At 38.6% G+C, this 15,018-nt stretch overlaps 1 protein-coding gene across 1 annotated transcript in view; it reads right to left on the reverse strand.

Moving 5' to 3' along the window:
• The window catches only part of ar (androgen receptor), a 44,929-nt gene that overhangs the window by 13,467 nt on the left and 16,444 nt on the right, over positions 1–15,018 (reverse strand). The window contains exons 2-4 of the mRNA XM_084073908.1: positions 10,744–10,895; positions 9,496–9,612; positions 1,669–1,947 (exon numbers count right to left, since the gene is read on the reverse strand). Of these exons, the coding sequence (XP_083930034.1) occupies positions 1,669–1,947; positions 9,496–9,612; positions 10,744–10,895 (548 nt within the window). The remainder of the gene's footprint in view (positions 1–1,668; positions 1,948–9,495; positions 9,613–10,743; positions 10,896–15,018) is intronic.

The following is a 15,018-nucleotide window of genomic DNA, read 5'->3' on the forward strand; positions in this document are numbered from 1 at the left end:
GAAGAATCTGGAGAGGAGTAGTGCTGATGTCATTGTGAGTTATCCTTTTGTTATTTTGTGATTGTCTTTAATGGTAAAAATGGTAAATGGTGCATTTATATATATTTATATCTTTAATGTTTAAATGTAATTGTCCATTTTGTTTTCTGTTATGTATGTAATGTAATGTTGTAATAATGTGTGGGAAAAGGAAAAAATCAATAAATATATTGTTGGGAAAAAAAGAATGCCTTATTCTTCATGCAAAATCAATTACAATTGATTTTAATGGAAGAATCTGATGGAAGAATCTTAATGGTTATGTCAAACGATCTATTGCTTGAATGCATATTATAGACATTATATTGAGATATTGGTGGATTCCATGTTTTTACCTCACTAAAGGTGAGTGAGCAATTGTTCAGTAGAATCATATATCCTCCTATAATCCTCCTATAATTTGACAAACCTCTGTGGCCATGGTGTCTTGGGTGTGTGCCCGTTTCTCCTCACTGGCTGGAGCACTTGATCTGATTTTGCACACAGCCATTTCCCATTACCATCTGAACTTAACTGCGAAGCCCGTTTCTCAATTTAATCAAATCTCAGCTTTTTATTAGCCATTATGTGTCAAACAATGGGAGATGACGTTGCCAGGTTTCATGGGTTTCGTGCGAGAAACAAGCAGCAAGGTCTGTACTTTCGCCTGCGGCCCTACAAGCAACAAGGTATATGAAAAGAAGGCCAAACGAAGCGCCTTCACACATATACATTGCCTCTTGGAAAACAGCCGATCTACAAGCTCACAACGCGTCCCCACACCCACCTGCACTTTCACAACCAACGCCAAAAACACACTACCACCAATATTGCCCCTAAACCGCTTACAATAGGCGAACATGGCAACACGAGCCACATTCCATACACTGCGTTCCGTTCACCGCAGCACACCAACAGCACAACACAACCACTTCACAGACACGACGACATCATTTACGCGCGTTTACACAGAAAACATTCTTACGGATCTCTCTCTGTGTGTGTGTGTGTGTGTGTGTGTGTGTGTGTTTGCGACGGGACCCGGTTGCCCGTGGGGAGGGGTGACCGCGACGGGACCCGCGACGGGGAGGAGGGGGGGGGGCGCTACAACGGGGCGCACGGGAGGGGGGGAACCGCGCAACAGGACGTGCAATAACCCCAAGTTTGCAACTACTTTCGCATGCGCCCTTCACCGGGTATGGTCTAGTAATTATATAATATCCTTTCCCAGTTTTATCAACCTTTGGTCGTGAAGTTAAACTTTGTAAACTAACTTCTTATTCTCATTACACGTGAGAGTTGGCTATTTACTTTACTAAAGTTTAGCGAACTGATCCTCGCTTGCGCTGATCTACAAGTTGTCAAGTGGGTGCGTCCTGCCACGTTTTCAGCTTGTAGATCTGTCCAATTTGAGGATGACGTTAGATGTTTCCGGTTGCCTTTTATGGTGCTAATTGGGCCGTGGATGATCTACACGGGAGCGTGCTTGTGACTTTCAGACAAAAATGATACATTTTGGATCCGCACATATCAAGGGTGTACACTCCCTTTCGTGAATCAGATTGTGCTTGGAGAAAATACACACCCCTTTAGTCACTTTATTTTCACACTATTTACAAACAGCTTAGTGAATGAGGCCCAATATCTTACCTGGTAAGCCTTTGGCCCACTTCACCACTTTGACCAGTTGTCTCTCTCCAAGTTCATTGAGACTGGTGAGCAGAACTGCAGCGGAGTCTGGTTGGCCATAGTCATGTCCTGCATTCACCACCTCAGGCTCAATGGACTCCAAGATGTTGAGGAACACCAGCTGGGATTGGAAGTGTAACCTAGATTGAGGAGAGATACCCTGGACAGCCTCTGGAGAGTCCTGGCCTGGAGCATCTTCCTCAGCGTTTTTCAGTTGTCCTATCTTCTTTAATTTACGTGCTTTAAAGACGGGTAAAAGGAAGAACAAAGAAAAAGTAATTCATTTGGAAACAAATATAACCAAGTGGACTTGATTTAAAATAATGGGTCGTAAGGGTCTCTTTGCAAAACTGTGATGTAGCCTATGAAATTAACACTTTACCACGTTGTTCATTGTCAACATTGGCCACATAATTCACATAAACCTCCCCAAATTGCTAAATTGTTTAGATATTGGTTGTTTACATTTAGCCGATCTACAAGCTCACAAAGCCTTGCATCGCGATGTGTCCTGAGCTTGTAGATCTACTATTTTCAATTAAGTATAACAGCCTGTGCTCTTTGGCGATTAGGCAACTCATTATTTAATAATGGATCGTAATAACCTAAATGTAATAAAAGCTCATAATGTAATAATAATCTCAAAATGTAATAAAATCATGAGCGCATAACGTAACAATGGATTTTTGCATAATGTAACAATGTGTTACATTAAAAACCTTACATAGCCGATAATAATGTAATAGCAGTTCATAATGTAATAACCGCTCATACTGTTGAAAAAATAGTTACATCGTAATAATCAGTATCATGGTCAGTATCATGTCAATATCATATCAGTATCATGGTCAGTATCATGAGCAGCATCATATCAGTATAAAGTTCAGTATCATGTCAGCATTTATTTGTTTATTTGGAAATAAACCATTATCATTATCATTGATATCAATTATAAATAAACAAGTATCATGTCAGTATCATGTTAATTTCAGTATCAATTTAACTAGCGTCCATGGCTTAACGCAAAATAAATAAATACATAATTCAAGAATTACTTGAATTAAAATAGCTGATATTCCGTGAATCTAAATCCATTCAAGTAATCTGTCACTCATGTCTCATTCATTATATGTTCTTTTAAAGAAAATATTCATTATAGTTTTGTTATCACTATAAGTGACCCGATAATACTAATCCTAGGCCACAAATACCCAGAAAAATATCTAATCGTATTCCATTAAGAGAAAGAACTCTTGAACAGATGAGGCTTGTCTGGGACCGGTAGAATCAGTTTTTTGAGTGACAAGGTAACTAGGTGTATGAATAGTTTTCTTCACCTATGCATTTTTTCTTTGCAATTAGAGCAGTTTCATTGAGTGCTTTAATCAAAATAAACACTGTAAACACTACAAAATGTAAAAAGGTTAATGACCACCTTTGGTAAATTTACCACAGATGATTCACTTAACATGCCCTCACAAGCTTAATGTGTTCTGCTCATTTAATTCTGACCTGAGTCTGACATGTGGCAGTCTACCAAATCTGACTGCAGTAATTATACCGTCAATGATATGCCAAATATCACAGTCTGTAATTAAGCCAGTTCTGCCAAATATTGCAGTCTGTACTAAGCCAGTCCTGTTATGGGAATGTGAGAGACAGAGAAATGCAATACTGACAATGTACTGAATGAATGAAAAAATACAGTACTTTGAGCTAAATCGGCTAAATCTTTATTGTAGTGTGTGTGTGTGTGTGTGTGTGTGTGTGTGTGTGTGTGTGTGTGTGTGTGTGTGTGTGTGTGTGTGTGTGCACGCGTGCGTGAGAGGAAAAGCTTTTCTCATTCCCTCTCGATTCCAAAAGAACGAGGAGAAAAGCAAGTTGAAGATTTAACAGCAGTATCATTTCCAAGAATAGCATTTACATTTATGATCCTACAACAAACATTTCAAATGGATTTTGTCAATTACAAATTCCTCTCTAGGGTGATGAGAAATATTATCTTAAGTATCTGATCTTTGTATAGCACTTTGCAAATAGGTCAGGTTGATCTAACCTCGACATTCCCACCCCCTTGAGTTGATGCCAGTGTAAATAGAGGAAGCCATCCAAACCATGGTTTCAAGTGCTCTGGTACACTCAAAAATGTAGCTCAGTGAAGAAATTATTTATTAAAAATATGGTTAAAATGTTCAAATAGGGAAATTGGGAAATGAACTGTGGTAGAATTTCCGCGATGGTGAGTGTATGCTATTTCTGATTACTATTTCTGATTACTTAAGACTAACACCAGAATTAATTTAGGTCTATGTCTCCTATGTTGGGCAAGTTATTATTTTAGCCAACATCTAACATCTATCTGTCAACTGTGGACTAGCCAGGAGACTCCAGGAAGCAACCTCTGTCCCCAGTGTTGCAAGTTGTGAATTAAAGGTCGCACTGTATATTGTGCAACTCTGTCTGGTTCACAACTGAAGAACTATACAAGTGCGACCATCTGAGCACAGATCTCTGCCAGGCCTGGGCGCCTACCCAGGGTTGTGTCAGTTGTGGCCTGCAGCCATCATGACACGAGAAAGCTGCAGGGAAAATAGAGTTTGTACGACAGATGGTTTTGCGCTTGTGTTGCACCCTATGGGCAGAAGTGAATGCAGTTTTGGAGATGTGCTCTATAGAGGTCCCTCAACATGCAATTAGGGTATGATTGGATGTTGCGCTCATGATCAGGCCATCAGGGGTCTAGGGTTCTATTACCAGAACGCCCCCCCCCCCCCCCCCCCCCGCCCCTCTCTCTCTCTCTCTCCCCCCCCTATCCTCCGCACGACCGCAAAATGAGAAAAAGTTAATAATAAAAGTATGCTTTGGAAAAGGGTATGAAATATAGGCTGTACTTGATTTGAACCTCCAAAATGTACCCTTCAACTTATTGTTTATGCCATCCAGCTGTGGATGTCATAATAACATCCACAGGTTTTATAGCAATTGTTGAAATGAGGCCTTAAATGTGAAATGTTCAAATCGGATACAGCATAGGAGGGCACTAGGGACATCTGGGCACCTGGATGTACAATTGGCTATTTTGTCCAAAATGTAAAAAAAAAAAAAAAAAAAGGTATTAAGTAATGTAAAGTATACATGATGTGAACATGCACAGTACATCATTATTATACTTAATGTTATCCTTCAACTTCTTGTTTTTGCCCCAACATGATGTTTAAGCATGTTCTAATCATGTATACTTTACCTTTGTATGTGTATGTATATATATATTTTAGAAAAAATTGCCAATTTAACACCGCCACACCGACATTCTACCATGGCTAACTGAAAAACATGGTCTGGATTGTACACAATCTTAACGCATGGAAAGCATGTGAGCTTGTAGATCTGCTATTTTTGGCGAAGATATTCCGTGTAGATGGAAAAAAGCGGTGCAAGTACAGTTGTAACTCAGGTCCGTTTACTAAGAATAGAGAGGGTTTTGCAGCCAAGTACATATAATTGTGGGGGTCCTTGACATGAAAAAGTTTGAGAACCACTGATATAGCAACATAAGTTTTTCAGAAAACGGTTAGGATTTAGATGGATTTGTAGAATGGGCCTCAGGTCTTAATGGGTTAAGTGGTAGTGCTGCACAATTAATCGAAAAAAGATCGTGATCTCGATTCAGACACCTATGCAATCTCTTAATCTTTTAAATTATGGCGATTTTTTTTTTTTGCTTAATATTTTTTATATTTACAAGAGAATCGTGTGAGAATCGTGATCTCAATTCTTATGGAGGAAAATCGTGATTCACATTTGAGCAAGAATCGTGCAGCACTATTAAGTGGTTAATAAGGGGTGGATACACTCAAATTCCAGATCGAGCAATAACATTACCTTCTGCTGCTCTGTAGCAACTCATAATGTAATAATGCCCCATAATGTAATAACGGTTCATAATGTAATAAACTAAATGTAATAAAAGCTCATATTGTAATAATCAGCTCATAATGTAATAAAATCATGAGCGCATAACGTAATAACTGATTTTTGCATAATGTAATAATGTAACAATGTGTTACATTGAGAACCTTACATACTGTAGCCGCTCATAATGTAATAACAGTTCATAACGTAATAACGTCTCAAATTGTTGTTTCCTGGCAAGTATGATGGTCAGTATCGGTTCATAATGTAATAAACTAAATATAACAAAAGCTCATAATGTAATAATCAACTCATAATGTAATAAAATCATAAGCACGTAACGTAATAACAGAGTTTTGCAAAATGTAATAATGTGTTACATTAACACATTGAGTGCCAAACACGTAAATCTACGTGTTTTCAAATACACCCGTCGAGTGCCAAAAACGTAAATCTATGTGTTTTAAAATCATTCATTTTGTTTTGCTCTAACGCAACTTAGGAATGATCCCAGGTCCCTGTAAAATGGAATGGACGGATGTGAGAAGGGCCCAAAAAACGTCACTTCCGTCTGCTCCAATGATGATTTGGAGAAAAAGGTCCATATCTCCATACTTTTTTACAGTGGTGAAAACAAGCCATTTTCGACGGGCGATCACTCTGCAATGGCGGATCGCGTTAGAAATATTATTGTTCCAGTCATTAGACAGGACCCTCGGCATAGCAGTAGAACGAATTTGACCCCATTTTTGTGCCGAAACTTGGATCAGTGAGATCAAAGGAGATCCTGACATGATACTGATAAGATACTGACATGATACTGAGATGACACTGACATTATATTGACATGATACTGACACAACATTATTACATGAACTTTTATTACATTATGAGCGGCTATGTAAGGTTCTTAATGTAACAAATTATTACATTATTATGCAAAAATCTGTTATTACGTTATGCGCTCATGTTTTTATTACATTATGATCTAATTATTACATTATGAGCTTTTATTACATTTAGTTTATTACATTATGAGCCGTTATTACGTTATGAGTTGCTACATGCTCTCTTGAAGAAAACTTTGCAGCTGCCACAGGTGAGCGCACCATAATGACAGCCAGATGCCTCATCTGCACAGATCAGGCAAGATCTTTGTGGTGGAAAGAAGAACTCCATGGGAAACATGTGCTCTCTGCTGCTCTCAAATCTAATCTAAATCTAATCTAATGTGATCACAACAAACCCGGCCCCGTCCGGTCTAATGTTAAAGGATTTAGAAAAATAAAAATGTCTCTGCTTTCTGTTGCTTTTTGGCGAAAACAAGCCACATTAAACTGCCCACCACTATGGAATGAATTATCGCGGCGGCACAATTTTCTTATCTTCGATTCTACGAGACTCGGCTACGTCTTTTAAAGCGATCGGCGGGTGGATCTTCGTGAAGAAAAATATTCTATAATTTTTTCAAAGTTTAGCGAAAACACGTGGAATCGCTGGGAAGGGCAGCCATAGATGATGTTTAACTCTGGCAGTCAATGAGTTAAATGCATAGACGCCGATACCATGGGGGCCTCTGGGCCTAAGCCCCCACCCGAAATGTTCAGCCCCCACATGAATCTCAAATGTCGGGGCCCAAATTAATTACCATTACTATATCTGAAGGTGCATATTATTTTAAATGATACCTTCTCCTTATACTTAAAAGGATCCCTGGCTAATAAGCCTTATATGCCTTAATACATTATAATTGCCCTCTATAACTAAAATGAAAAATGAAATGAAAATGAAAAACACCTTAAACAGTTGAATTACTTTAGAAATATTTTGAGCTGCATTCATGTCATGAAAGGTGCTATATAAATAAAGTCATTCAAGTAAAGACAAGTTGTCTGATCTGAGAAATAGCCTACTTATGTGTGGGTGAGTCTATGTAAAGGGCTTCTATATAAAACTAAAAGGAAAATAATTAATTAATTGAAACAAAAATAAAAACAACAAATTAACAATGCAACTAAACAATAAGAAATATAATTACATTACAAAATCCACAGCACCTGGGCTCGAACAACCTGTCCACTCATTGGTGGGGCGTGCTCCCATTGGCATCCATTCCATTGGTGGGGGCACGCTCCCATAGGCATGCAAATGTATTCACAAGTTTCCTAGGGTGTTGTGGGCATCACTTCCTGTCGATTTGATATAGGTATCAGGGATCAAATCGACCGGAAGTGATGCCCACAATGCCCTAGGAAACTTGTGGATAGGGCTTTGTCTTCACCTGGCAGGTAGAGTATAAATTAGCAGAGAGAGTAGCTAGAACAAACTCATTATTGTACTGCTACTACATCAAGATGAAGCCACCTCCAGCCAAGAGGAGATTCATCCAGAAGAACCTACATTTCGAGTTGAGCCCCCATGGCCGCGCACAAATATCGGCTTAAAATGTTAAATGTGTGGAAATTCTAACAAAGAGATTTCAATGAGTCTTTCTGGTCTTTTCAGAGTCTCCAAATTAGTAATGAGTAATAAGAACCTGAAATATTATCATATAAAAGGGTTATAATTTGTTTGATACTGTACATGTCAATATTGCATTATTATGAGACACATTTTTCCATTTTAGTGGAAATCTAAAGGGACAAATATAATAATAATAATAATGTACATATTTCCCTTTCAATATATTATGATCTTACTGTGAGGTATTGTTATGAGGATTTTTTTTTCCAATGATAACAACAAAACTCATAAAAATGTTCTTTAAATGCCACAAATTATCACTTTGCCTGTAAGATGGAGCAAGTGTTTTACATGTCTGTGATGAGAACTTGAGTGAAGGATGCCCCTTTTTTTTAACACAACCAGAACAGGTGTGCCTTTTTACTGACAATGAGAGCATTACATTGTATTTTTCCCCCCGTGGGCTTGTCAGTGACTGGCGGCGAAATTACCAGCATTTCTGCCGCTTTAATTCACATGTCTCATGTCATCTTTGTGCTTCTCTGTACAATTTTCACCGCTAACAGAAAGAGAAAATGGAAGAGAGTGAAAATTGAACTCAAGACAGGAATTAGTTCACCACATGTCAATCCCGCAGCCTAATATGACGAGCAGGGATTGGTGAGAGTAAGGAGAAGTGAATGGAGCAGGTCTAAATTGCATGGCAGCCCAGTCAGGGGCTTGATTATCAGTAACATCCCCTATTGTGATGATGCACCAATTGAAGCCACCAGGCTCAGAAGTGTAATATGGGGGAAATCAAGCACTTCAACACTTCAACACTTGGTGTTGAAGGATGGTTCATACTTTCATCTTTGAGAGTTTACTTCTTCTGGGTGGTATATGTGTTTTGGTCATACAGTACTGTACGTACTGTACTTAGTTTGTGAAAGTACATACTATTTATGTTATGCAGAATTTCCTCACCAGTCGTCTGACAATCCCAAGGACAATCCCAAGGAGGGAAATGTAGGTTTGTCTCTTGTCGCAAGTGCAAACCAAAGCAAACAGTGCATAGTCCCGGTTTTCTGAAAGTAGCATTCCCTTTTTCAGTTCAGTTCCTATAGCTTTGTTTTATTGGTGCGGCAGTAGATTTAAAAAGGAAACACATATGACCGTCATGTGTGTTGACCAAAACTACAGCCGCGCCAATCAAACAAAGCTATGGGAAATTTAACCGGAGCCGGAAATGGTTGTGCCACTTTCGGTAGACCGGGACTTTAAGCCTACTAGCAACGGCCACCTTTCAATATAGGTGCAAAATCTAAATGGAAGTAAGGACTGTACATGGGAAGGAACCAAATTGTATATAGCGACTACAGCAGCTGTAAACTAGGTAGATAAAAAAAAACTAAATACATTGAACCATCATACCTCCAAGAGTCATTCCAGCCTCAAAACACTTCTTCAGCCGACATGAGGGACAATTCTTCCTTCTTAGTTTGTCAATAGTACAGTCATTTCTGCTTGCACACAGGTATTTCTGTTTGCCTAGAAAGATGAAAAACAAACATTATTTGTCACAAATAAATATTTAATTTCATAATGGGAATTATGTTGGATCATATCAAAAAGACAACATTAGACATTCCCAGGCAATTAGAGTATACAATTTGTTATCTAATTAATACACCTCTAAAGTCACATTTTGAATGAGTTTGACTTTATAGCAAGTCATTAATTTGATGTTTTCTATTTAATTACATGAGAACGAGAACAAACTGCTGTTCAGTTTCTGTGGTAGTTGTTGGATTTGTTTTTTGTACATGCAGCACGAGTTACAGCTGCAGCATGCACCCCATAATAACTCAAAATACACACATATTTTGCTCCCATTTACAACAAATAAGGCTAAATACTGACAGTCACTGTATCAATAATTATGTCAACCATTTACAGAGAGAAAAGGATGTTGAATCAATATATTATGTGAGCAAATGGTGATACCTTAACCACTTGAACCCCGCATCCATATTCTGGGGGGAACATTTGCCAAACATAGCAGATCTACAAGCTCACAATTCATCGCAACATGTGAGCTTGGAGATTGGCTATTTTTGGCGAAAATATTTCAGATTACAGTTGTAACTCAGGTCCGTTTTATTAAGAATAGAGAGGGTTTAGCCCATTAAAAGAATCTGTGTCATTTTAGCTATATAGCACATTGGTTCTCAAAGTGGGGTCCGGGGACCCCCAGGGGTCCTTGGGGGTACCAGGAGGTCCCCAGCAAAAGTAGTTAATATAGCGTCACAATAATTTTAACCACTTTAGCCATATTTTATACTTTGGCTATTCAAAAACAGCAGATCTACAAGCTCATAGCGCTACACAAAGTGACGAGCTATGAGCTTGTAAATCATGTTGTGCAAATCTTTGAATATTTTAAAGCAAACATTTTTTACTCAAACAAAATATTTTGAGATGGGGGTCCGCAGCCAAGTACATATCATTTTGGGCGTCCTTGACATGAAAAAGTTTGAGAACCACTGATATAGCAACATACGTTTTTCAGAATACAGTTAGGATTTAGATGGATTTGTAGAATGGGCCTCAGGTCTTAATGGGTTAAGTGGTTAATAAGGGGTGGATGCACTCAAATTCCAGATTGAGCAATGACATTACCTTCTGCTGCTCTCTTGAAGAAAACTTTGCAGCTGCCACAGGTGAGCGCACCATAATGACAGCCAGAGGCCTCATCTGCACAGATCAGGCAAGATCTTTGTGGTGGAAAGAAGAACTCCATGGGAAACATGTGCTCTTTGCTGCTCTCATATCTAAATGCAAACATACATATACATGCAAAAAATTATACAGAGGCTAGTGGACATTTTCCAAACAGACGACAAACAATAGTTTGTTGCTGTCGGGTATAAAACTTGTACCTCCATATTGTATATTCCTTTTGCTTTTTACCCCTTTTTCCTCGCCGATTTAGTCGTTATGCCAATGAATTCCTCCCCACACACATTTCTGTGTGCTATCCCTGCTGGCGTATCCTACTGGCTCACCTGCCAGTGAGGAGCCCCCACCGGGAGGACACTGTGCCTCCGCCCTACTCCTCCCGCCCAACACTCCATGCTGACAGGTGCCACCCCAGCCCGTAGGAGTATGTGCAGTGACAAATATCACCTTCCCCCGAACATGGGGCAATTATGTTTGTATAGACACCTGTAGCAACTTAATGTAACAGCTCATAATGTGATAACTGTTCATAATGTAATAACCTAAATAACCTAAAAGCTCATAATGTAATAAGCTCATAATGTAATAAAATCATGAGTGCAATAACATATTTTAGCTTAATGTAATAATGTGTTACATTGAGATCCTTACGCAGCCATACTGACATGTGACTGACCATGATACTGACCATGAAACTGACCTGAAACTGACCTGATACTGACCATGAAACTGACCATGATACTGACCATGATACTGACACTGATCATTACAATGTAACACTTTTCTCAACAATATGAGCCTTTATTAGACTGTTATTACATTATGGGCGGCTACATAAGGTTCTTAATCTAACACATTACATTATGCAAAAATCTATTATTACGTTATGCACTCTGAGCTTTTATTACATTTAGGTTATTACATTATGAACCGTTATTACACTATGAACCGTTATTACATATGAGTTGCTACAACACTTGACGAAGCTGGATGCACCGTGGTGGAATCGAACCCCTAGACTCTGAAGTGGTTGGCAAATACTTAAGCCCTGCCCCACCTGAGCCCCCATTCATTCATCTTTATACTTTTTTCCATAAATTAATGCCCTATGTTATACTTCGACGTATAGCAGTGTCACGCAAAAGTAGCAAAAATGGCAGATCTACAAGCCCGTAGCATGTCGCATCACGGCGCGTTGTGAGCTTAGATCTGCTATTTTTTAAACATTCATTTGTTTTATATATTCGCCTAAAATGACATGCCCAACTTGGGATGCCTAGTTGAAAGTGGTTAGCCTGTGTTTTTTTAAATATTGAACTAATCAAAAGTGTTAACAAAAACTTGTAACTAAATAATAATCCTTTGGAACACAGGTTCTTTTTTAACCCCATTTCCTGTAAAGTAGCGTTTTGGACATACAGTACAAGGTTTCCACCTGGCAGCGACGATAAAAAGGACATTTTCCAACTCGAAAATTCCATCTAGATAAGCTTTTTTATTTTTTACTAGAACAGAAAACAAGTGACTGAGATTTCATACACTGTAAGTTCTTGATATTAGATTTTTTACAATTGCTCAGCATTATAATGATGCAAGTGATGATCATTTAAATAAGATCGATGATATGTACACATTTTTAAATAAAAAGGATACGTTTTGTGGGTTAATATGGAAATTCATGCCATCATGATATCCACCACTTAATCTGGACCATGATGTACTAATTAAATAATTCCATAACAAACTTGATGTAACACATATTATCATTACTACTGTTATCGACATAAAACATGTCAAATTAAAGCAGCTGCACACAAACATTTGAATTGTGTATTTTCCTTAATTACCGAAAACTATTCCTTCTCCACCCAAACACACCCTATCTACAGTACGTTCACCTACTGTAATACATAATATCTGATTAAGTAATCTGTAGTTTTCCAGTTAGTGCTGTGTAAGGACAGTGTAGCGTGTGTGTGTGTGTGTGTGTGTGTGTGTGTGTGTGTGTGTGTGTGTGTGTGTGTGTGTGTGTGTGTGTGTGTGTGTGTGTGTGATAAAGACTGTGATGACTGCAGTGTGTGAGAACGATGTGGACATCAACACATGGAGACAAGGAGGACAAAACAGTCGCCCAAATGCAACCTTGGGCACAGAGGGACTGGAAGTGCATGAAGACATAACGATACCTCAAGGGCATACAAAGACAAAACTTAGCTGGGCCTGGAATACTATTATCTACTGTATCTTCAATGTAATGTTTTTTGGGGGGTAAAATGCAGAATACACAGCAACTAGCATGTCTGGTTATTGCTTGAAACATCGTTGACATCATTGACGAAAAACAGGGACCCTGAGTATATTTGTCTCTTCTCCTTGCATTGTGAGCTATCTGCTTGGATGAACTGCCTAAATATCACACTGTAGCCACTGGGAACTGATGAATATAGAAAAGGTGAACTTTACTAACATAAGTACATATAAAATATAGAGGTTACAGTCAGCTATGTCATTTGATATAATGTGTGTAGTGTCCCTTGTGCTACGTAAACTGAACTCATTGAAGTGTGTGTGTGTGTGTGTGTGTGTGTGTGTGTGTGTGTGTGTGTGTGTGTGTGTGTGTGTGTGTGTGTGTGTGTGTGTGTGTGTGTATGTGTGTGTGTGTGTGGGGTTGGTCTCTATCTGGTCGTTAGGTCTCTCAGTTCAAACCTGGTCCAAACCCTCTTTCAGACCTAACTGGGTCTATTACAGATACAGTATGTGCGAGGACCAACTGCTTGGAAGTCTTAATGTTCACTGCATTGATTGAATACAGACTTTACTGTATTTAAGTACACTACATAAATGAGTAATGCTTAATTGCTTATAAACACACAGACTGTACTTTATTTGAGTATTTCCATTTAAAGGGACTTTATACTTGGCTCATTTAGAAGAAAATATACAATTTAACCAGAATTAATGACAAATGCAACAATGTAACAATTTGGTCCTTGATCTGGACCTTTTAAGTGAATTAACTCTGGAATTTAATGTTTTGTTTTTTTGTAATGTTTAGTAACATGCAAGAGTCATGGCAGTACTTTTTCAGGGGTTTTAGCTTGGCGCAAGCTGGTAATATGACTTTGTTATTCTCTTTATTGTGTTGCCATGGATTAAAGCAAAATAAAATCTCACAACAAATAATTTTGTTAGGCCTAATATGCGATTTGTGAAACAGCGGTAAAGGAGCAGCCCCACATACTAGTTTCATTAACAATTAGCACAATATGTAGAATTATGGTGTTTTGCCACACTGTTTTGCCGCTAAAGAAATTGCAGATCGATGCTCAAGTCGGCCATATCAGCCCTGACAAAAAAGTATAGTCATTTTGTGTTTTAAAACAAAACGCCAGACGCCAAAGGGTTAACCTTTGCTTTTATGAAATATCTGAGATCATTAGGATTTTCTGCAAGATTAAAAATGCATTCTATTGCTAGTTTGCCAATAACCGAAAATAGGCTATCTACAAGCTTACAACACGTCGCAGTGCGGTATGTTGTAAGCTTGTAGATCGCCTATTTACGGTGCATGACACGCTTCCATAGAAGACATGCTGACTTCTGCGGAATCCAAATGACTGAAATCAGTCGTGGTGACTGAGAACTTTAATCCATGCGTTGCTTATATCATTTAGAAAATATCTAATCGATTTCCAAATATCAGATTTTACATTAAACTGGAATGTTAGTATGTGATGATTATGTCATTATTAGCCTACTTCACAGAGAGAGAGAGAGAGAGGAGAAAAAAAAGTAGAATTGTACTGTATATGGGATGTGAGACCCTGTCACCCTCTTACAGCACTGAGCTGTCATGGCCCTGTCACAGGCCCTGTTATGTTACCATGAAACACCACTCACACACACACACACACACACACACACACACACACACACACACACACACACACACACACACACACACACACACACACACACACACACACACACACACACACAGGCTATATTTTTATTGCTGCAACGATGTATGAAGAACCGGAACAAAATATTTACTCTCATGTACACAAGATGTAATAATAAAGAAACCTTGAACATTACAAAATGTCTTTGGCCTACAAATATATAAACTTGGGTCAGTGCAATGAATGGAGGAGTCTGATTTCACCTTCCCAGTGGAAAGTCTGGTGACGTGAGGTTACCTTCCCAGAGTAAAAC

This window comes from Gymnoscopelus microlampas (assembly GCF_963454915.1).
Source record: "Gymnoscopelus microlampas genome assembly, chromosome: 12".
Lineage (NCBI taxonomy): Eukaryota > Metazoa > Chordata > Actinopteri > Myctophiformes > Myctophidae > Gymnoscopelus > Gymnoscopelus microlampas.